Source organism: Drosophila montana, unplaced genomic scaffold (assembly GCF_035044405.1).
Source record: "Drosophila montana isolate Dmon_TW-CO22-7 unplaced genomic scaffold, ASM3504440v1 contig_3571_1, whole genome shotgun sequence".
NCBI lineage: Eukaryota > Metazoa > Arthropoda > Insecta > Diptera > Drosophilidae > Drosophila > Drosophila montana.
The window spans coordinates 18,800-41,308 of NW_026998455.1; the positions used below are offsets into that span (position 1 = coordinate 18,800).

Sequence of the window (22,509 nt, forward strand, 5' to 3'; positions counted from 1 at the left end):
TGACTTCTAAATAGGGTTTTTCTCCTCAAGTTTGCTTGAAAAATGTGGTTTTCCTTCATGGAATATTTTTCGGTTCTACATTTATGCTGTCAAGTAATATACACAAGTACTTTATTTAAAAAAATAAAATTAAATAACAAACAATAGCCATTGTGATTTGCATACCAGTCCTTGTGAAAGGGCGATATCGATATATACAAAAAATGAATCTGGAAACAGTCACGGCAAGCCAACTACCGATAACATCGATTGTGTCATCGATTGTTTTTTCAGCACTACCCGCTGCATCTTTTATTTAAGTTTTTACCTATAAATAATTCGTTTTGGCAACAATTTTAAGTGTTTTTGGTGTAATGAGCGTATAAATTAAACTGCGCTAAGCAGCATTAAACAACAAAGCGCACAAGTCAGCTCAAATTATTAAGTGGATTTGCATCAGCACTCATCATCGAAACAGCATCTCGCAAAAATGCCAAGCGAAATAATTACGCTGCAGCTGGGGCAATGCGGCAATCAAAGTGGGTACAATTTGTAGATTGTTGCGGTCTTTTAATTTGTGACATCATATAACATTTTTTAGTTGGCTTTGAGTTTTGGAAGCGGCTCTGCTTAGAACATGGCATCTCACCGAGCGGCGTTCTTGAAGAATTTGCCACCGATGGCATGGATAGAAAAGATGTTTTCTTCTATCAGGCGGATGATGATCATTATATACCGCGGGCAGTGTTGCTGGATTTAGAGCCTCGCGTTATTAACACCATTATGACATCGGCTTATTCCAAGGTAAGTAGCCAACGGAAAAGCTTCTTAAAGTTTAAAAGAAAAAAACAAATCTGTTTTTGGTTAGCTGTACAATCCTGAGAACGTGTACTTGTCTAAACATGGCGGCGGTGCCGGCAACAACTGGGCTTCTGGCTATAGCCAGGGAGATAAATTGCAGGAGGAAATCTTTGATATAATCGATCGCGAGGCAGACGGAAGCGATTCGCTTGAAGGTTTTGTGCTTTGTCATTCGATAGCAGGTGGCACTGGGTCGGGAATGGGATCATTTCTTATGGAACGCCTGGCAGATCGTTATCCCAAAAAACTTATCCAAACTTACAGCGTTTTTCCAAATCAAGATGAAATAAGCGACGTTGTCGTACAACCCTACAACTCGATGCTCACGCTTCGCCGCCTGACCACTGCTGCAGACAGTGTTGTCGTGCTGGACAATACGGCTCTCAATCGCATTGCCTGCGATCGTTTGCACATACAAAACCCAACCTTTACACAAATTAATACTCTAGTCTCAACCATAATGAGTGTTAGCACAACAACTCTGCGCTATCCATCCTATATGAACAATAATCTCATTGGCCTGACGGCGCCATTAATTCCAACACCACAACTGCACTTTCTGATGACTGGCTACACACCGCTGACCAGTGATGCTAATCTTAGCAATCATGTAAGTGTACTGTATTACTTCCAGCCAGTTAGAATTTGACCGGACATCTGTCTTGATTGCGTGTCCGAATTTAAATAGAAAATGGCAATAATGTTTACTATAACTTCGCTGTAAATCGTAACATAATTACTTTTAGCATAATCCATTGTCTTCGCACCAGGCCGTTAACGTTCGGAAGACCACCGTGTTGGATGTGATGCGGCGTCTCCTTCAGCCAAAGAACATGATGGTGTCGACAGGCCCTGACAAAACTAATCATCACTGCTACATATCAATACTAAACATCATACAGGGCGAGGTGGATCCCACACAGGTGCACAAATCGCTTCAGCGTATACGAGAGCGCAAATTAGCGCAGTTTATACCGTGGGGGCCAACTTCTATACAGGTGGCATTATCACGTTCCTCGCCCTACGTGCAAAGCAGCCACCGAGTTTCGGGCTTAATGCTGGCCAATCACACGAGCATTTGCTCATTGTTTGAGCGCACCTTAAATCAGTATGACAAGCTGCGAAAGCGTGGCGCTTTTCTGGATCAATTTAGACGCGAGGACATCTTTAAGGATGATTTGAATGAATTGGACGAGTCCAGAGAGATCGTAGACGGCCTCGTCCAAGAGTATGAGGCGGCAACACGTACGGACTATTTGCAATTTTCAGCGAATAGGCGTGGTGCCAAAATTGAAGGAGCAGGCGATACAAAATCAGAAGATACTAAGTCGTTAAACAGCGCAGATCTTTGAGTAATTAAGCCTTGTGCCATTTATGTGCCATGGTCAAGAAACCAAGTATTCTACACTTGCTCGAATATACATGTGTGTGTTTAATTATTTATTAATTATTGACACGCAAGGATTCTAAATCCTTCAAGTATTTATACAGCATAAATTGTTTTAAGTATCTAATATGTTCGTGTGTATTCCTGTTAATAAGTACACTGTCTGTATTTAACAGAACCGTTTCTGTTTGCACATTTTTTCATTTATTGCTAACTAAAATATTAAAAGAATGCTCTAATAAAGTTAGTTGCAGTTAGAAACTCCCGAGAGCTCTATTCTATAATAACAGTTGGCGCAAGCTGATTAAAGATAATGGTCCGGATACGGGAAAGATAATCAGCAGTCAAATGCACTTGTTTTTTAGCATTAGCTTTAAAATATAATATAATTCTTTATATTTGGTCTGAAGGTCAACAATTATGGAATGGCATAAGCAAACATACGAACAATCTTCGCAAAAAACAATCAGTATACGGCCGTTTCTTTCAAATTTGTTGGGAGGTAATTTCTTTAGTAGATGTGGTGGTTCGTCGATATATTACTGTGTTTATATTTAACATGTGAATGATTGGCTCTTTTAGCCAATTTTATTTTTCAATATATTTGCGTTATTTCGTTGCGCACGAAATTTCGTTACCTGATCTCATTGTACATTTTTTGAATGGAAAAGAACAAGTAAGCTTTCAAAATTAAATAAGTTTGCGCTGTTAATAACATTACGAAAAATGTTATTAGCCTTTTTTTTTTTATTTGGAATGTTGCTGCTATTCCAATTGTTGATTGAAAAATGCGTTGTTTATTTAAGCACCACTTTAATGGCGCCAAATACACCTGTTGCTGATGCAGAAAACGGACCAAAAGCACAAATCGCTACCTTCGCCGTGCTGGACTTGGAAACATCGAATTTGCCTGCATTTAACAATAATCGGGTTAGCATCACCGAACTGTGCATCTACGCCTTTGATCCTGCTGTCTTAAAAGACAATGTGGAACCAGAGGAGTCGAAACCACTTGACGAGTTGACGCCACCCTCGACTAAAGCTATACCCTTTCCGCCGAGAGTGCTGCACAAGCTGAATTTACTTTTCCAGCCGTCAATGACTGTACACCCAAGCGCCGAGAGAATCACAGGTCTGAGCTGTAAATGAGTCATGCATGGAATTAAAATATATTATATCACCCCTATGGCAGGCTTAAACAACTACATTTTGGAACGCGAATCCAAGCTGGACGAGAACGCGGGACAAATGATACTGAGATTTTTGGAGCATTTACGCCCTCCTGTTTGTCTTGTAGCACATAATGGCTGGGCATTCGATTTTCCTATTATAAAGCAAGCGCTTGACAAGCTGAATATTAATTTGCCAGCATCTACGCTTTGCGTGGATTCGTTGCGTGCCTTTATGGAAATCGACGATAAGCGAAGCGATGAAATATTTGTGGAAAACGTTTTGCCTACCGATATCAAGATGGAACCGGAAATTCCAGCCAGTACGTCGATTTGCGAGCCACCCGCCAAAGCAATCGACTGGCAGACAGTGAACGAAACCACACCGAAGCGTCCAATCCTGAAGGGTGCGGTAGCAACTCGTAAACGCCAGCTGTTGAACGATGACAATTGCAATAATGATATAGAAGCTGCCAAACGAGCACCCCGAGATATAACCGCCCGCCGCCAACTGTTTGCTGGCTTGAAATGTGCTCAAACCAAACGTATTCCACCCCGCGGACGCTATGGATTAGCCCATCTGTTCGAGCGCACATTTGAGAAATCAGCAGCAAATGCTCACCAGGCCGAGGCAGATGTAAATATGCTCACAAAGCTCATCCAATGCTACAGTGTGGACTTCCTAGCCTTTGCCGAGGAGCAAGCAATTCCATTCGCTAATGTCGTCCCAATTGGTGGCAGGACACCTAGTTCTTAGTTGTTGTATTTAACATGTTTGCATGATAATCTTAAATATGTTGAGGGTTTTTAAAAGCAAAAATTGTAAATGTAATTTTAAAAGTGCTATATATTTTTATACTTGAACATTTTGTTGAGATCATAAATAAGCATGTAGAATTATAATAATAGTATATTTTATAAATTTTGATTTTTCGAATATTCCCTTTTTTTTAATATCCGTGGACACAATAGGATAGATCTGGTGAATTGATGTAGGTAGGTATTTCTGGTGTTAATAATTTTTACAACTTTTAAAAGTTCAAACAAAAGTTCAGTATTTTTAAAAGTTCTAATATACCTTTTCTTATTCAATATTTTGGACCTGTGAATTCCGTTTGTGGTACGTTGACAAAATATACTATTAACAAAATAAATATACTATTAACAAAATAAAACGCCCTTAATTTTATTAAATTCTCAATTACAATTAGAATCAATTCGTATTCAGTACAAAGAACAACTTTATCGATATTTATTCACTGTGTGCTCGAAATGGCGTACAGTCACAGTTATTTGTTGGCAACTCGATAACAAATCGGGTAACTGCTTCCAGTCAGCTGTTCCCAAACAAAGAATCAGAACAATTTACGTTGCAAAAAACAGCACACCAAAAGTAACAAAGATCAAAATACTAGTGTACCTATAAAGACAGTGAACTGAAATTCGATTCATTATTTGATAGTTACGGCATTTGACAAAGAGCACAATAACATAAAGGAAGTGAACTATGAACTTGTCCTTTGCTGGCTGCGGCTTTCTGGGCATTTACCATGTCGGTGTGGCAGTGTGTTTTAAAAACTATGCGCCACATTTATTGCTGGAGAAAATCGGAGGGGCATCGGCTGGCTCTCTAGCCGCGTGCTGTCTGCTTTGCGATTTGCCACTGGGCAGCATGACATCCGATTTTTTCCGGGTAGTGAACGAAGCTCGCCGCCATTCGCTCGGTCCCTTCAGTCCCTCGTTCAACATACAGACCTGCCTGCTCGAGGGCCTACAGAAGCATCTGCCCGAGGATGCACATAAGCGTGTCAATGGACGCCTACATATCTCACTGACGAGCGTCTATGATGGCCAGAACGTCATCATCTCGGAGTTCGAGTCGCGCGAGGAGGTGCTCCAAGCGCTGCTTTGCGCCTGCTTCATTCCTGGCTTCTCTGGCATTTTGCCCCCGCGTTTTCGCGGTGTACGCTACATGGACGGCGCCTTCTCGAACAACTTACCCATCTTAGATGAGAACACTATCACAGTGAGTCCGTTTTGCGGAGAGAGCGACATTTGTCCGCGTGACCAAAGCTCACAGCTGTTCCACTTCAACTGGGCCAACACAAGCATAGAAATCTCACGGCAAAATGTCAACCGATTTGTGCGTATTCTCTTCCCACCACGGCCAGAGTTCCTCTCAAAGTTTTGCCAGCAGGGCTTTGATGATGCCCTCCAGTTTCTGCACCGCAACAATCTAATCAATTGCCGACGCTGTGTGGCTGTTCAGTCAACCTTTGTTGTCTCCGAAACAGTAGCCCAGCCCCCAGAATTTGATCCAGAGTGTCGTGAATGTAAAAAGCATAGAAAGGTACGTAACAATTCTAGACTAGTAATATGTCAGTTTTCACAGAGAGAATGCTCCAACCAGAATTCCCGCACTAGGATATACATAGAGTACTATTTAAAAAAAGCAATTTCAATATTAATATATATTTCTTTATTTTTCTGCAGGACGCTTTGAGCTCAAATATGCCTCAGACAGTACTGGACGTAATACAGGACTACATTGAGCAGGCTAACAAGGGCTTGGCCAACTGGATCTTCAGGCATCGTGGCATTAAGCTGCTCTCGCTGCCAGCTACAGTACCCATGGACTTTTTGCTGGCGACAGTCTATAAAATAACCAGTCTAACTCCGAAGCTAACCAAGCAGATGCGACAACTTGTGTCGCAGCTAAATAATACCATTCAAATGCATCTCTTTAGTAAATTCCCGCTATACGACCAGCCACACTTCGACACCACAGGGCTGCTGCACTCCAGTCGTTTGTATGGACCGCGGGTATCGATACTGGTTGATGAATGGTGAGTCTTTCAAGGTGGCTCTTTCAAAATGTATTGGTAAAAAATGTGGTTATATTTACAGCGGTGCTACACCACTTAATGCGGATGTTGATAATTTTGAACATGTTCTCAAGATGAGCACGCACAATGACGCCTTGTATGCCTACTACTACACTGATAATAGCACAAACCATGTCAAAGTGACCGAAATATTTGATTTTGATGAGATGACGGAACACGGCCAGCTGGTTACAGATTTAGAGCTATACGAAGGCTCCGTCGAGGATCATCCCAATCCGCGTCAGCAGCATTCACATAATGCAGTTGTCAGCGAATGGAACGGCGTCGAATCGGGTTAGTATCAGTCGCTTAATTGTATTAGGTCACCATCATGCTTTATTGCCTCATTTAGATCCATCAAAAAATTTACTAAGCTGTTTCTTACAGTACAAATCATGCCTACCACACCCGAATTACACGATGTCGCCTTTTAAATCACTCGCACACGCACCCACACAGTTCCGAATTAGCTATCATAAACAAGCTAAACGAAAGTTCATATCATTGTCAGGTACATTTCATTAGGATTAGTTATATTCATTTGAATTTCACTTATTATTTAATCAATGTTTTCTGTTTATTAACTTTTACGATATTTATGCTGCATTACAGACTTTTTCATAGACTCTCAAACGCCACATTCGACAGAATTAGCCCTTGCGAGAGAGCATCATGATTCGCCTTACTTCAACACCTTCAATCTCGAACACAACTCGGCAGACTTGAATGATCCTCCGACTAATCAACCTTCGGCTAGCACGTCCATAAATAACAACGATTTGTGTATAGAAATTGAATGAGGGTCCCCAAACGAGAATCGAATTTGCATTTGTAATGCTACATTTCCAAAGCGGCTCCTAGCCAAGCGAAGAGCCTTATAGTTTCCGTTAGCTTATTATAATACTTATATATTAGTACGAAAACGTATGTATATGTAACTATGTAATTTTATTTTACATAAGCTCTGCTTCATCAATTTTTGAGATGCAGTGACTGCACATAATTAAACTTTGTTTTTTCTCAGATGTTCTCGAATATTGCAAGCTTTGAAAACATCAATGCTTATTGTCTTCTAATTAAAATATATATAATTAATAAAAATATACCTAATTTAATCTTTATTTAGTTTGTCATTAACATAGCTCAAATCGAGCTGGTTCTAATTATATGTTAGAAGGATTTATAATGGGTAGTCAAATTCCGATCAACCTGTTCAAATTGTAACAAGAACAAGAAGATCAAAGATTGCTCCTATGGCAAATGCACTGTCTAGTTGTAAGAACTAAAACTGCATTTTGTGAAGCAATGTATATTAAAGGCTTTACTAGAATACATATGCTCTCAAATACACATAGTAAAACACAATGCACCGGCAAAAAACAAATTGTGTTAATAAGTTTGGATGGCGTAGTTGATGCTATTTGGTCGTCAAATTACTTAAATTTAAATACGAGTATTAATTAATACCTTGACGGAAATACCTTTTTTGTACTGAAGACTACGCGGATACAAAAACCCAACTCAACTTACCGCTCTGAATAAAGAGAAATACCCTTAACCGAACTAGGTTAGATAATACGAAATGAAATCTTTGGATTTGGCAATTTGTTAATTCTTATTTTAATTATAAAATTCGTTGCACAATTCTTGCTTTCATCGTCCAATTGCATTGAATACTCAAAAATATGATATAATTCTTTATAATTTAATGATATACATATTTATAGACTTCAGATACTACAACATATGTTATATACCTATTTATTAGATTAAGAATAACTACAATACATACACGACTCCTCTAGCGGTTTCTCTATAAATATAGTGTATAAAAGTGCAGATGCACAAACATAAAAACGAAAACTTACACAATTTTTTAGTTTTTCCTCTTTTGGATATTTAACATAATTGCTTTATTCATTGTTGTGTTTATAAATATAGTGAGAATTTTTGTTATTTTCAAAGCTTTCAAAAGACTTGTTAAAGTGGCATATGCCCGTAATTAACTGTACAGTATAAAAAGGGTGTAAAGAACAAAACTTAAAGCCTATGCTTTATACAAGGGAAATTGTAAAATTATCTTATTTACGTGATTTGCCCGAAACGCCGACATGTACGCAATATGCGGTTCATATATAATTTAAATTTACAGTACAATTTATAAATAGCTGCTATATATTACTTGTACATATGTTTAGCTATGTATGTTTCCTAATCTGTCTCATGCGTTTTCTGATTGCTTGTAATTTATGTGTGTGCTTGTTTGCCTGCGTATGTAGGTGTGTGTGTGTTAGTGTGTTGCTCTTGCGTTGTGTCAAGATCGTAACGGAAAGACTTATTAAATAGCAGCGCCCGACACAGACACCACAGCCAAGCTTAAAACTAACCTATATGTATATACAATAACTAGCGACACTTGCTCCTCACGTCTGCGTACGTCGCTCGTACTCGCTGCGCCTGTAGTCAGCGGGATAGTCGCGCGGCATTACCGGATAGCCGCGTGATTCATTCCGATAGCTCGGGGGCGGCGGCGGCAATCCAGGTACCATGCCATTCTGCAAATAATAATTGGGCGGCAGGTAATGGCTCGAGTAGGCATGCGGCGGCAGGGCGGACGGGTATCTGCAAGGGAGAATCAATTAATCCACATTAATGGAAACAAATCTGAATATAGCCCTAGCTTCTAGCAATAAATTGTTAAGCTAACGACAATATACATATGTTAATAATTAATATCTCAACACGGATCTCTTTGCCTTGACCTCACACAATAAGAGCTACGAAGCAGAAATTTTACTGTAGTTACTTTTTGTGATGAACTTGCACTTGCACTTGATGGCTTTACAGATCCGATATTTAAAATCACTATCAGCTAAACTCACCTGCGCTTGTCTGGTCGTCGCTCGCGATCACGTTCGCGATGGTCGCGATGATATCCGCTACCGGCAGCACCTCCGCCTCCGCGAGAATATAGTGAATCGTAGCGTTCGCGTTTGTAATCAAAGTTGTATCTAAAAAAAGTTTGAATAAGTTTTTGAAAATGGATAACGTCTTGTATGTTATGGACATACCGATCACGTTGATGCCAACGGTCCATCTCTGCTGCGTAGCTCGAAGCCGCAGGCGGCGGCTCAAAGCGGCGACTACTGCCGACAGCTGATGGTGAGTTGAGACCCGAACGGCGCGCGCTACTTCCCTCGTAGCCACTTGGAGCCCCACCGCCCACACTTGCATAGTAGTCGTCGCCTCTATGATGCTTCTTGCGCTGATCTTCATGGCTGCCATGTCGTGTGGATGCCGAATCCATGTTGAGGCGCTTAAACGACATAGACTTAAGATTATCACCGATGCCAGCGTTGCTCATGGCCATGCCGCTGGCCTCCGCATCGTTCTCATCGCGTTTTCGTTTCAATGGCGAATCGTTGGCAAAACGGCGAGCTGACTTGTCCTCGGCAGGTGCACCTGAATAGCGTCCCTGACGCTCCTTATCCTTATCCTTGTCCTTTTTCTTCTTCTTTCCACTCTTGTCACGCTCCTTCTCCGCAGTGCCGCCGTTTTCCGTACGTGACCGTTTCGCTTTGCCGCCATCAACATCTGCCGCATTCGCGGCATCCTTTTGTGTCTGCTGTTTGAGGGCATGTTTGTAGATCTTGAACAGACGCTTTGCGTCCAGTTCCGTAAACTTGGACACAAAGTACCAGAGATTGCTGCGCCACTCTTTTTTTTCGGTTTCTCCGTAAGGCTGCAGACAAACGTCTATTTGCCGCCCAATCTGCAGTAGACAGTCACGTGTGTGCTGCAATTGATCCTGATCGGACAAACTGAGATCGGGCTGATCTAAGGCTTTGAGCGCTTTCTTCACCGGTCGCATCTTCTCCTTGCATTCATTGAAGATGCTGGGATCCAAATCACCCAAAACTTCAAGAGCTCGAGGCTCATTGTTGGCCGTAAAGTGCATGGGCTTGTTGCCATTGTTGTCGGATGCGCTTGATTTCTTACTGCGGGTTTTAGACTTTTTCTTTTTCTGTGCGTTGGCGTGCTCAGCCGCTGCTGCGGAGGCAGCAATAGGCGAGGCCACAACGCTGGTGCCATCAGCAGCCTGTCGTGAACTACTATCGCCCGGAAGCGAGGAGTTACCCTCCTCAGCAGCTCCCTCCTTTCGTTCCGGCGTGCTGACAGCTGTCGTGCTTGAGTTGAGGCTGGCTTTCAGTTTGCGCGGTCGCCGCTGGCGTCGCTGTTCGCCTTTGGTTAGCTCGACATTCTTCTTGATGATCTTGAGTAGATACTCGGCTCTAGACTGCAAGTGCTTGGCTTGTGGCTTGCGTGTGTCGTTGAGCAATATCTTCTCGCTAAGCTTGAGCGTCGGATCCAACTTCATTTGCTCCCAGGAGCCAATACCATATTGATAAATGCCGCGCAATAGATGGGTGTCTTCCTCGGCGCCCCAGTCAACATCAAAGTTGGCTGAACGAGTCTTAATGTTAAACGTCCACTGCTGTCGCTCGTGCGCTGAACTGGGCATGAGCTCATTAAGCGGCTGCAGCTCTTCCTCACAAGAAAGCAGCGTTTTGGCATTGAACGACACGCCGCCCAGTTTAACCGAGTAAGTGGCGCGGGTGCGTCGCTGTTTGTTGCCCTGCTGATCCTCTTCCTTGACAGTCTTGATTTCTTCCTCCTTGTGCTCGTCTAAGAACTGCACACATCGATCATGCAGCATCTCGCCAATCCGCTTCAGCTCTGCCAGCGGCTTCTCCTGCAGCTCCGCATCACAGGCAATCGCCTCCAGGCGCTGCAACGGCGCCGGAAACTTCTTGTAACTGCGTATGAAACGACGGAGCTCCGCATCGGTGAAGCCATTGATTTTCTCTTTCATTGCGGGACGTCCGCGTTTGCGTTGCCTCCCACTCCCCTCCTCACCACCAGCGCCACTAGCATCGGAGCCCAGCTCATAATCGGAATCGGCTGAATCGTCGCCCTGTTTGGAACGTGCGCTACCCTTAGCAGTGCCTCGCTTGGCGGCATCATTTTTATTGGCCGCGGCTGTTTTGCGGCGCGGCGGCAGGTACAAATCTTCCATTTCCTTGGCACGCGCCTGATCCTCAATGACCTTGCGAAAGCCCTCGGGTATAATGTCGTCCCAATCCTTACTGTCATCCTCTTCATCAGCTCCATGCTGATCCTTGCTCGCCGACTCGCTTGGCTCGTCCTCCTGGAAGGCAGCTATGCTGGCCACCTTGAAGGCCGAAAGCAGATCATCACCGGGCATTTCGGGGTCTTCATTGCGTGTCTCGGCGCGGCGCAAGATTTCATCAATATCGCAAACAAGCTCCTCCTCGTGCTCCTGCTCGTCCTTGAACAGCTCCTCTGCGCCAAATTTAAGTATGGCCGACAAGTCGTCTTTGTTAAAGGGATTGGAATTGGAGGAGTGCCCATTGCCGCTTTTGTCTAGCACCGTTCGGCCTGTGGTATCCATGCGCTGTATCACCAAATGGTCGAGCACCATTTTTTGCTTGGCACGCTCCACAATTTGTTCCTCGACGGAGCGTGCCGTGACCAAGCGATATATGTTCACCTGATTCTTTTGGCCAATGCGATGGGCACGCGCCTGCGCTTGCAAATCATTCTGTGGATTCCAATCCGAATCGAATATAATGACTGTATCGGCTGTGGCCAGATTAATGCCCAAGCCGCCGGCACGTGTTGATAGCAAGAAGCAAAAGTCCTGGCTACCCTCAGCATTAAAGTGATCCAACGCCTGACGCCGCATCTCGCCCTTAATACTGCCGTCCAAGCGCTGAAATGAGAAATGTCGCTTCTGCAGATAATCGGCAAGCACGTCAAGCATGCGAACCATCTGTGAAAATATGAGCACACGATGGCCCGTCTCCTTAAGCCGACACAACAGTTTGTCTAACAGCACCAGCTTGCCGGAGCCTTTGAGCAGCATCTGAAGTGCCTCATCCTGCTGTAAACCGAAAAGCTCAAACTCTGAGGGTCGTATGAGCGCCGCATGATTACAGCACTTCTTTAGCTCAATGACAATATTGAGGAAGGTGGAGGTGGAGCCGCGTTTGCCTTTGCGAAGCGCATCAAAATTTTTGGTAAGTATCCACTTGTAGTACTGCTTCTGGAGCGATGTCATCTCCACCCGCAGTATTTGCTCTACTTTGGCAGGCAGCGATTTCTCCACATCCTTCTTAACCCGCCGCAGTATGTAAGGCTCCAGCTGTTGATGCAGACGCGTGTAGCCTTTGTCCTCGGCATTGCCATGTTGCAGCTCGAAGTTGTCCCATGTATCGAATTTAGTGGGCATAATGAAGTGCAGCAGAGCCCAGAGCTCCTTCAAGGAGTTCTGCAGTGGAGTACCCGTAATTAGCAGTCGATGATTCGTGTCAAACTCCTTAAGCGATTTGTACAACAGGGAGTCGTCGTTTTTCAGACGATGCGCCTCATCCACCAGCAATGCTGCCCATTGAAGTGTGCCCAGAAACTGTTTGTCCTTCAGCACAATCTCATAGGTGGTTAATATGCAATTGAATTTCAGTCTTTTGGAACCTTCAAACTGCCACTCGTATTGCTGTATTAGCTCACGGGACTTTACATCGCCCAGGTAAGTTACTACATTCATATCGGGTCCCCACAAATCGAACTCCCGCTGCCAGGCGGTCATTGTGCTGAGCGGCACCACACATAAAAATGGTCCATACAGATGATGAATTTTAAAGAGCGAATAGAGAAAGCATATAGTTTGTATGGTCTTGCCCAGGCCCATCTCATCGGCTAGTATGACAGAGTTCTCCTTGCACCACGAGTGCAGCAGCCAGTTCAGACCATCCATTTGGTAATCACGAAGTGTCAGTCCGTCCACCAGAAACTCGGGCTGTGACTTGATGCGCGAGAACTTGGGGCGATATTTGATCACACGACAGTGTCGCGATGGCGTCCACTTAGAGTTTTCTCGTTCGGTGAACTGCTCAACGCAACGTTGCCATTTCCTTAGCACTAGTGTTGCATCCTCCCACGTGGACTCCGCATAGGGCAGAGATTGCCATTTGCACAAAAACTCCTCGCTGCCGTCTTCGGGTTTGGTGCCCCGCGCTATTATGCGGTCCACATTGTTGTAGGACTTAAGCAAATCATGCTGCAGCTCTAGCTGACACTCAAAGTAATCTATGTCTTCGGGACCGGCATAACGACGCCAGTAAGCTGTGTCCTGCTCCTTCTTGATGAAGTTGTCCAGCTTTTTCATTCCCTTGGCCTTCATTTCGCGTAATGTCGTCTCCGACTCCCAGGTATTGTGTATGTAGCTCCAACCTTTCCATTTGATCAGGTATTGCACCTCCGCCAGTTCCGATGATTCATCGAAGCCCGCATTCGGATCGCAGCCGTTCTCCTCGATGGCATAAATGGTTGTCTGATTACCTGTGCAGCCCTTTTTTCCCACACGCTGCGCAAGTATTCGTTCAATGGTCTCACACTTTTCCTCCTCCTCAGCGGCAACCGCGCTCGCAGCTGCCTGACTCTCGTCGTACTCAAATTCCAACAGATCCTCGGAGTCGGTGGCCTCGTCCTCAGAGGCCTCTTTGTAACTAACAGCAGCGGCGTTACGACGAGTTGCGCAACTAATGTGTTGAATGGAAAATGAGTGAGAGCTTCATTATAATATTATTGGCTTACCGCTTGCTCGCATCATCATCGTCGCTGTCTTCCGAACTAAAGGACTTTACGCGGCGTCGCTGCAGCTGCTGTGATTGCTTGTTGCCGCCCGAGCGGGCATTGCACTTGCGTTTCTGTGCTGTAAATGGCGCCTCATCGCTATCTGCGTCGTCACTCTCATCGCTCTCCTCAGAGTCCCAACTGTGTATGAATAGATGCTTAAAAGGTTGCGCACAATGTTTTTAAAGTAATTCGTTTGAACTACTTTTTGAATAATCTACGAATCGAAAAGCAAATCATTGTGAGATGTCCTGATTAGCAATTCCTAACTGTCACTGGTAACATTTCGAGGACAATTTAAATTTTGTCTGACCTATTTACCTAAAATAGTAGAATAACAAAAAAATAACAGTATTTCTCCCAATTCTCAACGAATATGTACCGAATCTTTTTGTGCAGTTTGCTAAATAACGAATAATTACTATACAATTAATAAATAATAATAATACAATTTACTAACCAATTACTACATTAGGAAACTAACCACAAAAAGCTTAGGAGGACCTTTTACAAATGTCTTTTTAATTTATTTTTCTAGCTCTTCAAACTTAGTAACTGTAACCAAAACCGTAATATAATTTAAAAAAAAAGGCTTGACTGAATGTTAATCCCTATCAACAGGCTTAGCTGACAAACTAGATCTCCACAAATAAACTTACGTTTGGTTTTTCTTCTTCTTTTTGGTAGGTCGCTTGGATTTTTCAGCAGCAGGTGGCGGAGCTTTGCGCGGCTGTCGCGTGGATCGTTTGGGTCTGTAATCATCCTCCTCATCCTCCTGTCGAGTTAGGCAAAGCAAAAGAGCTCATGTTTTTGGAGCCACTTAATCAGAAGCTTGAAACTTACACTGCTGCTACTACTGCTAGAGGATGTGGGCGAGGCATTGTCAGAGCTATCACTGGCATCATCTTCATCGGCGCTGGCTTCGCTGGGGGCCTGCGTCTTTTGTGGCTGCTGGCCATCATCGTCATCATCATCATCGTCGTCATCGTCATCATCCGCGCCAGCCTTAGCCAACGTTGCGGCAGAGGTGCCCGAGGAGCTGCTGCTACTACTCGTGTGCAATTTGCTATTGTTGATGTTGTTGTTGCTTGGCGTGTCAGGCTCGCCGCCACCCTCCGCATCAGATTCGGAATCACTGGCGCTGGAACCGGCACTAGAGCTGTCGTCGTCGTTTCCATCCGTAAAGCCATTCGTTTTGGTATCTGCTTGAGCGGCCGCTGCTGTTGGTGGAAAACCCGCCACCGCCGTTTTGGCAACCGTTGGCTCCGGCGAGCTGCGTCCATCGCTGGAATTACCTGAGGAACTGTCTGAATCGGAGTCGGTACCGGAGGAGCCACTCCCACTACCGCTGCCACTGCCACTGGCTTCTTCACGTGTGTCATCTTGTTCGTCTGAGCCTATACTATGCGACGATTCATTGAGTGCCTATGTAAGAATAAAGAGCACGATTATATCCAATTTTATACAGAGAGCTTCAAGGGAGCAAACAAGTTTCGAAAATGTTAAATAGTAACACGCGTTCGAAAACCGTTTTATTCACAACGAAAAAGTCCACAATTTCACCGAATGTGCTTAAGAAAACACAACAAATTCAACTATTAAAAAAAAACTGAGTACACTATCATTCAAGGCTCGGTTTACAAATATCTGCAAGCTTTGTGCCAACTTAACTTAATATGTAACACTTCCAATTACTCATACAGATTGCATTCGTAGTCAACAGCTTATCCTGTCAAGAACAGATTTACTGCAATTAGGTTTAATATTCCTCTATGGAGTTTACGAATGAAGGTTAAACCAGGATTCATCGTTAGGTATCGCTACAGGATAAGGTATTATGCAAGGTATGACTGCATCTAATCTACATGAGCCTTTTTAGCGGCACATCCTTTGGTTAACCTTTAAGCCACCAATAATTCTGCAAAAGCAATTAGAAATTTAAAGAACTTACCACACACTGTTGGTTAAAGAGTATGGTACATGTTCGTAATATGTTCACACAAGAACTTAAATATGCACTTAATCCTGGCTAAGAATACGAGGTATCCTTTTATTATCGAAATAACCACAAAACGCTTAAAAATTGAAGGAGTTCTTGCAGTTGCCGCATCCGAAGATGTCAACAATGTAGGTGCCTTCGCTTGCAACACACAAAACCTTCTCTAGAATGCAGTTGCACAAGTAATCCTCTCCAGAAATGTAGTTTGTAGCCTTTAAAGAACTTTTTTTGTTGTCAGTATCAAAGTTTGGTGGCTTGAGAACGTTGTCTGAACTGGGTACGCAGGCGTACCACACAGAAATGGATGAAAAACACTTTATACACGATCCTGGACAAAAAAGCCGGTTAAAACATCAAAAATCCGCAGATTTTGTGCTACTGAGGAAGTTTTCTTGGTCTAGAGGGACAACATTGTTGTTTCAATGCACTGAAATCGGGCTAAAATAATTAATAATACAGTTTTTTATCAAAAATTTTAAGAAAACAGAGACAGTTCTTTGCAATTTATATTTTGGCGGGCTGATTACCCAAGAAAATTGGCCAGGAATTCATGGATTGGAGCACGAGAAAAACTTTGCACCGGACAAAATATGATTACGTAATCGACGAAAATTTTCATTTGATACTGGAAATGTACGAAAATAATGCAAATTATTCCTGTTTGGATGCGGCATTCAACGAAAACAAACCGAAATGCCCAATTTCAAACGAAATTTGCGAAAATGGGTCCCCAATGGATTTTTAGAAAAATTACACTGGCTGCCACGTTGGATCCCCGGGCACCGGTTGGCGTTGTCAAAACTGTGAAACACCATTGAATATATGATATTTAAGCACTTTTTTATAAAAAGCCGCTCTGAATAGCGCACAAATTGATGTACGTGTGACGGAGTCTCAATCGGGGGGACACCTCTAGGGTCTGTCTTCGTGACTGGCACCTGCCACACCCACAATCGCAGCGTAGAAATTTAATATGACACAGTTTTTTAGAATAATACTCACACGACGACTCGAATTCAACTGATTGATATCGCCTTGTTTCGAGTGATAGAAAAATTTCATAGTTTTCTTGTTATTTTTTTCTCTTACACGACGTTCACTGTCACAGCTTTTTCAAGGCCTACTTACCTGGCTCATTATATTTTCGTGGTAGCACACAGAGTTGCCTTATAGCGCTCATTAAACATGCAATACACTTTTTAACGGTTCTGACAAATGTTTATTTTGATTCTTAAAGTAGGCCACTTGTTTTTAAATGCAGTTTTCAACCACACAAAAGATGTTCACGTCGTCTTGGTCTATTGCAGTAAAAAATACGCCATTTTGTTTTAATCAGGAATGCATTGAGGTCCGAATTAATCGAATTGGCCAGAGTTGCATAAATTCATCGCAATTACACACCTGTTTCCGATTGTTTTCAGCTGATTTTGTGTTGCCAGATTTTTAATTTAACCAATACCAAGTTGGCAGTTCCACGACAACTACACTAACTACGTCGACGCTTTTCAATTCAGCTATTTACTCAAATAATGTTCTTTTGCATTACAAATTGTCAGAATCGCAGCATGTAGCGGGTGTGTGTACCTACGCACGTGTTCATAATGAAAGAAGTGGGCATAGCGTTGCCCAAATCGCGAGGTGTGGGCGTAGGCATTGTGGGCGCCTTTTTACTGTTTTTTATTTTCTACTATTTCTATGGGGGTTATATGACGCTTACGCTCTTCGCAGCCATTCTATTACGTACGTAAACGATAACATAACTCACATGGCTATTACACAAGTCTTTCTTTACTTGCAGTCATTTTCTACCATGCACAAGACCTGCTCCTGTACCATCCGGACTTGCCAACGAATTCACGCATTTACATACCGATCCCAACTATGCACAACCTGCCACATCTAACAGTTAGCATAAAGACGCCTGATGGCGTGACGCTACACGCCTTTTGGATCAGTCAGCCTGAGGAACGTTGCAAATCCGTGCCCACATTACTATATTTTCATGGCAACGCTGGAAACATGGGTCACCGCATGCAGAATGTAAAGAATGCGCGTTCAACATGCTTTTGTTCCTGCTCTTATGTGAATTTGCCTTTTTTTTTGCAGGTGTGGGGCATTTATCATCATCTTCATTGCAACATTTTAATGGTCGAGTATCGTGGCTATGGCCTATCGACGGGCGTTCCCTCGGAGCGTGGTCTGGTAACAGATGCTCGCGCTGCAATTGATTATTTGCACACGCGCCACGACCTGGATCACTCACAGCTAATACTCTTTGGTCGCTCGCTGGGCGGCGCCGTTGTAATCGATGTAGCCGCCGACACCGTTTATGGCCAGAAACTGATGTGCGCTATTGTAGAGAATACGTTCACCAGCATACGTGATATGGCCGTGGAACTGGTGCATCCATCTGTGAAATACATACCAAATCTGTTGTATAAAAATAAGGTGAATTTTCAGCGATTCTTTTTGACTTTGTCTTCATATTGTACCCCTTTTCCGTTGCAGTATCATTCACTTAACAAGATAAGCAAGTGTTCGGTGCCTTTTCTATTTATATCGGGCCTTGCAGATAACCTAGTGCCACCGCGCATGATGCGTGCCTTGTATACTAAATGCGGAAGTGAACAGAAGCGTATGCTTGAATTCCCGGGAGGCTCGCACAACGACACCTGGATAGTGGATGGGTAAGCCATGTGCCATTTTAAATATAAATTGATTCTGTTTCGAGAGCGATGAAGAACAATTTCTATCGCGGCTGTGCTGATTTAAAAAATTCACGCTTATATTGAGAAAGTCAAATTTATTTATTTACAAATAACGTGCTAATATCAAGATATCTTGATCAATCTCTGCATTTTTTAGTTTCATTATGCTTCTCACATATATGCAAAATCAAATCAACATTGGCCCACTATATCATATCTACTAAATAATTTTCCTGATATTTGGAATCCTGTTCAAATCTGAATCTAATTACAAATATAAATATTACTAAATCTATTTAACATGTATAAATATTAAAACCTGACATTGAAAGAAATTGTCTGTTTAATATTCATTCGATGATTAAGAGTTTTTATTTAAAATAGTTGATTTTCAGTGCATAGCAAGTGATGTCTAATTAATTATTATTTGATTTTATTTTGCAGTTACTACCAAAGCATTGGAGGCTTTTTGTTCGAGCTCCAACAGCAGCCGTCTCCGCTGCAAAAGCCACCGGAGAAGAGCAATGTGTGGGTCGAACTTGAACATAAAATAATCGACGTTTAACTCCCATTCTAAATATGTACACACACACTAATGTGTTCTATTGACTGTGTTAACACTGCATTGGTATATTACTTATGCATATATACGTGTATATTATTATGCTATGTATTATCATAATATTTGCCCGTATATGAGTGTTTTGTATAACTGAATTGTGCACTAGGTTAAGCCATTTCAGGCGCTTGTAGTTCTGTTTATATAGTGGACAAGCCTTGAGAGCTGTAGGTTCCATATTTTAAATGTTAAACTACTTATGTATATTAGGTTAATTGTTAACAAATAACAAGAGAATTAGTTTTAGATTAGCCTTAACTCTAAATCAGGTTCCGCAACTAAATAAATTATTTTTAAATTGAAAGCAGCTAAAAACCCAAAAATTTTTCATCACTACTATTTGGGTCGAAGTCTTCATCACCATCATCATCACTTGCCAGCACCTTATTGGCATTACGCATGGAATTCAGCTGCTGCTGCTCCGAATGATTGTCCACCGTTGTGCAGGTCGCCTGTTTCACGTCTCCCTGTGAGCGGTGATGAAATACGAAGGAAACACATTTACTCGCCGTCCAAGCCTGGGAAAGAATGCTGTCAGGCAGGCCGCGGTTATTGGAACAGTGGAACCACTGCGACAGATGCGAGGTGCAGTCCGAGTTGTCTGGTGGCGGCTGTCTTTGCACATCTTGGAAACAGCGCTTGCACTTAAGTCTGAAAGGCACCGAAAGAAACATAAGATGGGCCCAATACACGCTGAGTCAATGGCACCTACTTGTTGTGGGTGTCGGATAGTACGTTGGCCTCAAACCTAAACAAATCCTTAAGGTCGTCTCGTGTGAAATGCTTTTCTGCCGAATCGTTGTTATCTATAATTGAGCTAGATAACGATTTCTTATGTGTCTGCCGCTGTAGAATTTTCTCCTCAATTGACCCACTCTGCAGAGAAAGATGTTATATAAAATTGGATCAGCGGTAAATGCTTTGTGAAACTTACCGCCACCAGGCGATAGATGTAGCAGGGCTTCTTTTGTCCATCACGCCAGACTCTAGCCATTGCTTGCTCATCGTTTGCCGGATTCCAGTCGGGGTCAAACATGAACAAACGATTTGCGCCTATTAAATTTAAGCCGCAGCCACCTGCTTTGCTGCTGAGCATAAAGAGGAAGCAGTCGGTGGCGGGATCATTGAATCTGTCCACAACCTTGGAGCGTTTCTTGATGGTCATGGTGCCATCCAAGCGTACATAACTGTATTTGCGTTTACGCGCCAGTTGCTCAAATAGATCCAGCGTCTGCGTGTAGTTCGAGATGAGGACCACCTTGTCATCGCTGTTGGCACGTATGGCAGCCAGCATAAAGTCAAGCAACATAAACTTTCCACTCAGCTCGGGATTGACGTCTCTATAAATAGATCAAATATAAGCGCAATTTAAAAACAGGAAAGCTTTTCAATTTACTTTGGCTTGTAGTTGGGCGGCAAAACATTCTGCGAGTTTTCGAAACCTTTTTCCCGTGCTGCTATTTTCTCGTAGATCAGATCAGGATGATTGCATAGCTTCTTCAACGTAGTTATGTCGGCCAAAGCCGTCAACGTTGTCTTGTCAGTGCAATCTGTAAGTTAAATATGTGAGTACTAACGAGTCAGGCTTCTAGTTTGACTATCACCTTACCTGCCAGACTTCGACGCACTTGATCCGATTTAAGGAAGTTCGTATAGAGCTTGAGTTGTACGGCCGTTAGCTTGGCACAGACGACCATTTCAAATTTGACGGGTAGATATTTGGTAAGGATTTGATTGGTCCGACGTATAATGCATTGGTTAACCAGCCCAACCAACTCCTGTGTCTTCTGTAACGCACGTTCGCGTTCTGCGTCCGTGGAGTCGGCATTTTGACCACGCAGAATGGCATTCTCGAAGTTACGTTTGAAATCAGAACCTGTTCCCAGCATTTCCGGATTAACAAAATTGACCAAACTGAAATACTCAGTCAGATCGTTTTGTATCGGCGTGCCAGAGAGCAGGACGCGTCGTTTGGTCTTGAGGCCCATTAGCGCCTGGTATGTTAGATTGTCGCTGTTTTTAAGCCGATGGCCTTCGTCGCAGATGACCATACCCACTTCCGTTTTGCAAAGTATGTGTGAATAGAGCCTAAATGTTTCGTAACTGATCAGCAGCACGGGTGTGCCGCAGCGCGTCGCTGTATTCATGGCAAACTGTTCTAGAGTGCGTATTGTGTCCTCCTTGGAGCCGCCCTCCATTGCCAGACAGTGCATGCGGCCGTGCAACCACTTTGTGAACTCCTTCTCCCAGTTTTTGACCAGTGACGAAGGCGACACCACTATGGCCTTCGAGATGGTTGGCTTGCAATCGGGACTCTGGCGCAACAGCGTCCACGTCAATGCGACGCACTGCAGCGTCTTGCCCAGCCCCATCTCATCAGCCATTATGCAACCGTTAAAATTACCTCGTTTGCCCTCCACGCACTCATACATGAAGCGCACGCCTTCACGCTGGTGCGGACGCAGCACGTTACTAAGGATTGGATCCACAACGACATGCACCTGTAGCTTGCTGGGATCCAGCGACATACGCTCGTGCTCTGTGTAAGCGGGTGGCGTATACAGGACCAGTGCATTGCACGCTTGTGGATCGTGCAATGCCCGCCGTACTATGGAACGACGCACTCCCAACGTACGATTTCCACCGTAATCTGGAACATAGTTTGCAATGGGAACTTTGAACTTGCGCGCTAGCACCTTCGCAATGGCCTGCTCATATTCGCTATTCGCAGTAAAACGTATCGGCAGCGGCAGCTCCACAATGTTGGTGGCATCCCGCAGTGCGCTTTGGCGTTTCTGCAGCTCTATCTGGCACACACGTTTGTTTTTCTTTTGAAGTGGCGGGGTGAATGCATCCTTTGATTTAATGCGCACTCCTAGTCGTTGGCTGGGCGCCAAGCTGCGTCTCTACTTATTTAAATGTTTATAATTATTTACTTGATTTTTATTTAAGCAAATATAATTACCATTTTATTTAGACTTAAATGTAGACACTTTTAAAAGCGCGGCGGCATCAGCTGTCGTCTATCGGTTTCCCAACACTGTCATGAGCTGCGTTTGGTCACATTATGAACGTAATATGTTGTGCTACACTGACAGCTTTAATAGATTTTTGATATTTCAATGATATTACCGGTGCTACTAGCTCCATCATTTATTTTTTTTAAACAGACAAATTTGTTATTTT

At 43.3% G+C, this 22,509-nt stretch overlaps 6 protein-coding genes across 9 annotated transcripts; 4 read left to right on the forward strand and 2 right to left on the reverse strand.

The window, feature by feature from the left end:
• The first annotated feature begins 261 nt into the window (after window positions 1-261).
• Window positions 262-2,495, forward strand: LOC135435343 (tubulin gamma-1 chain). Of its 2 annotated transcripts, none has more exons than XM_064692352.1 (4): window positions 262-518; window positions 581-783; window positions 848-1,450; window positions 1,611-2,495. In XM_064692352.1, exons 1-4 carry the CDS (start codon window positions 470-472, stop codon window positions 2,190-2,192), a joined length of 1,437 nt encoding a protein of 478 aa, XP_064548422.1. In that variant the 5' UTR covers window positions 262-469; the 3' UTR covers window positions 2,193-2,495. The 2 variants fall into 2 exon arrangements, with proteins under 2 accessions (XP_064548422.1, XP_064548421.1); XM_064692351.1 differs by having other exon boundaries at window positions 265-518; window positions 1,587-2,495.
• A 275-nt stretch (window positions 2,496-2,770) lies between these two features.
• LOC135435349 (uncharacterized) lies at window positions 2,771-4,335 on the forward strand. Its single transcript, XM_064692360.1, has 3 exons — window positions 2,771-2,903; window positions 3,034-3,359; window positions 3,420-4,335. Exons 1-3 carry the CDS (start codon window positions 2,890-2,892, stop codon window positions 4,151-4,153), a joined length of 1,074 nt encoding a protein of 357 aa, XP_064548430.1. The 5' UTR covers window positions 2,771-2,889; the 3' UTR covers window positions 4,154-4,335.
• A 525-nt stretch (window positions 4,336-4,860) lies between these two features.
• Window positions 4,861-7,396, forward strand: LOC135435348 (1-acylglycerol-3-phosphate O-acyltransferase Pnpla3-like). Of its 2 annotated transcripts, XR_010437364.1 has the most exons (5): window positions 4,870-5,746; window positions 5,890-6,242; window positions 6,304-6,575; window positions 6,669-6,792; window positions 6,894-7,029. XR_010437364.1 is itself a non-coding variant. In XM_064692359.1 (4 exons), the coding sequence occupies exons 1-4, from the start codon at window positions 4,904-4,906 to the stop codon at window positions 7,079-7,081; spliced, it is 1,656 nt and encodes a 551-aa protein (XP_064548429.1). In that variant the 5' UTR covers window positions 4,861-4,903; the 3' UTR covers window positions 7,082-7,396. The 2 variants fall into 2 exon arrangements, 1 of the variants encoding a protein (XP_064548429.1); XM_064692359.1 differs by lacking the exon at window positions 6,669-6,792 and having other exon boundaries at window positions 4,861-5,746; window positions 6,894-7,396.
• A 917-nt stretch (window positions 7,397-8,313) lies between these two features.
• On the reverse strand, window positions 8,314-17,314 carry LOC135435352 (chromodomain-helicase-DNA-binding protein 1-like). 2 transcript variants are annotated; one of them, XM_064692364.1, is made up of 7 exons: window positions 17,125-17,314; window positions 14,841-15,422; window positions 14,657-14,772; window positions 13,959-14,138; window positions 9,353-13,903; window positions 9,164-9,292; window positions 8,314-8,903 (listed from the first exon to the last, which is right to left on the reverse strand). In XM_064692364.1, exons 1-7 carry the CDS (start codon window positions 17,131-17,133, stop codon window positions 8,705-8,707), a joined length of 5,766 nt encoding a protein of 1,921 aa, XP_064548434.1. In that variant the 5' UTR covers window positions 17,134-17,314; the 3' UTR covers window positions 8,314-8,704. The 2 variants fall into 2 exon arrangements, with proteins under 2 accessions (XP_064548434.1, XP_064548433.1); XM_064692363.1 differs by lacking the exon at window positions 17,125-17,314 and adding an exon at window positions 16,999-17,105.
• Window positions 17,315-17,462: 148 nt separating this feature from the next.
• LOC135435354 (protein ABHD13-like) lies at window positions 17,463-19,398 on the forward strand. Its single transcript, XM_064692366.1, has 5 exons — window positions 17,463-17,736; window positions 17,795-18,036; window positions 18,103-18,444; window positions 18,505-18,683; window positions 19,149-19,398. The coding sequence occupies exons 1-5, from the start codon at window positions 17,598-17,600 to the stop codon at window positions 19,267-19,269; spliced, it is 1,023 nt and encodes a 340-aa protein (XP_064548436.1). The 5' UTR covers window positions 17,463-17,597; the 3' UTR covers window positions 19,270-19,398.
• Window positions 19,399-19,502: 104 nt separating this feature from the next.
• On the reverse strand, window positions 19,503-22,472 carry LOC135435353 (DNA repair and recombination protein RAD54-like). The gene is made up of 6 exons (XM_064692365.1): window positions 22,289-22,472; window positions 20,933-22,229; window positions 20,720-20,873; window positions 20,258-20,663; window positions 20,036-20,199; window positions 19,503-19,974 (listed from the first exon to the last, which is right to left on the reverse strand). Exons 1-6 carry the CDS (start codon window positions 22,289-22,291, stop codon window positions 19,632-19,634), a joined length of 2,367 nt encoding a protein of 788 aa, XP_064548435.1. The 5' UTR covers window positions 22,292-22,472; the 3' UTR covers window positions 19,503-19,631.
• Between the last annotated feature and the right edge of the window lie 37 nt (window positions 22,473-22,509).

Coding starts and splice junctions, on each gene's coding strand:
- LOC135435343 (XM_064692351.1), top strand. CDS start 470: ATGCCAAGCGAAATAATTACGCTGCAGCTGGGGCAATGCGGCAATCAA. Junction 519..580: donor GGGGCAATGCGGCAATCAAA/GTGGGTACAATT, acceptor AACATTTTTTAG/TTGGCTTTGAGTTTTGGAAG. Junction 1,451..1,586: donor ATGCTAATCTTAGCAATCAT/GTAAGTGTACTG, acceptor AATTACTTTTAG/CATAATCCATTGTCTTCGCA.
- LOC135435349 (XM_064692360.1), top strand. Junction 3,360..3,419: donor AAGCGCCGAGAGAATCACAG/GTCTGAGCTGTA, acceptor CCCCTATGGCAG/GCTTAAACAACTACATTTTG.
- LOC135435348 (XM_064692359.1), top strand. CDS start 4,904: ATGAACTTGTCCTTTGCTGGCTGCGGCTTTCTGGGCATTTACCATGTC. Junction 6,243..6,303: donor TCGATACTGGTTGATGAATG/GTGAGTCTTTCA, acceptor TTATATTTACAG/CGGTGCTACACCACTTAATG. Junction 6,576..6,893: donor ATGGAACGGCGTCGAATCGG/GTTAGTATCAGT, acceptor GCTGCATTACAG/ACTTTTTCATAGACTCTCAA.
- LOC135435352 (XM_064692363.1), bottom strand. CDS start 17,058: ATGAAATTTTTCTATCACTCGAAACAAGGCGATATCAATCAGTTGAAT. Junction 14,139..14,656: donor AAGAAGAAGAAAAACCAAAC/GTAAGTTTATTT, acceptor ATTCATACACAG/TTGGGACTCTGAGGAGAGCG. Junction 9,293..9,352: donor CGTTGGCATCAACGTGATCG/GTATGTCCATAA, acceptor AACTTTTTTTAG/ATACAACTTTGATTACAAAC.
- LOC135435354 (XM_064692366.1), top strand. CDS start 17,598: ATGAAAGAAGTGGGCATAGCGTTGCCCAAATCGCGAGGTGTGGGCGTA. Junction 17,737..17,794: donor CTTCGCAGCCATTCTATTAC/GTACGTAAACGA, acceptor CTTTACTTGCAG/TCATTTTCTACCATGCACAA. Junction 18,684..19,148: donor GACACCTGGATAGTGGATGG/GTAAGCCATGTG, acceptor TTTATTTTGCAG/TTACTACCAAAGCATTGGAG.
- LOC135435353 (XM_064692365.1), bottom strand. Junction 20,664..20,719: donor CCGCCCAACTACAAGCCAAA/GTAAATTGAAAA, acceptor ATCTATTTATAG/AGACGTCAATCCCGAGCTGA. Junction 20,200..20,257: donor ACATCTATCGCCTGGTGGCG/GTAAGTTTCACA, acceptor CTTTCTCTGCAG/AGTGGGTCAATTGAGGAGAA.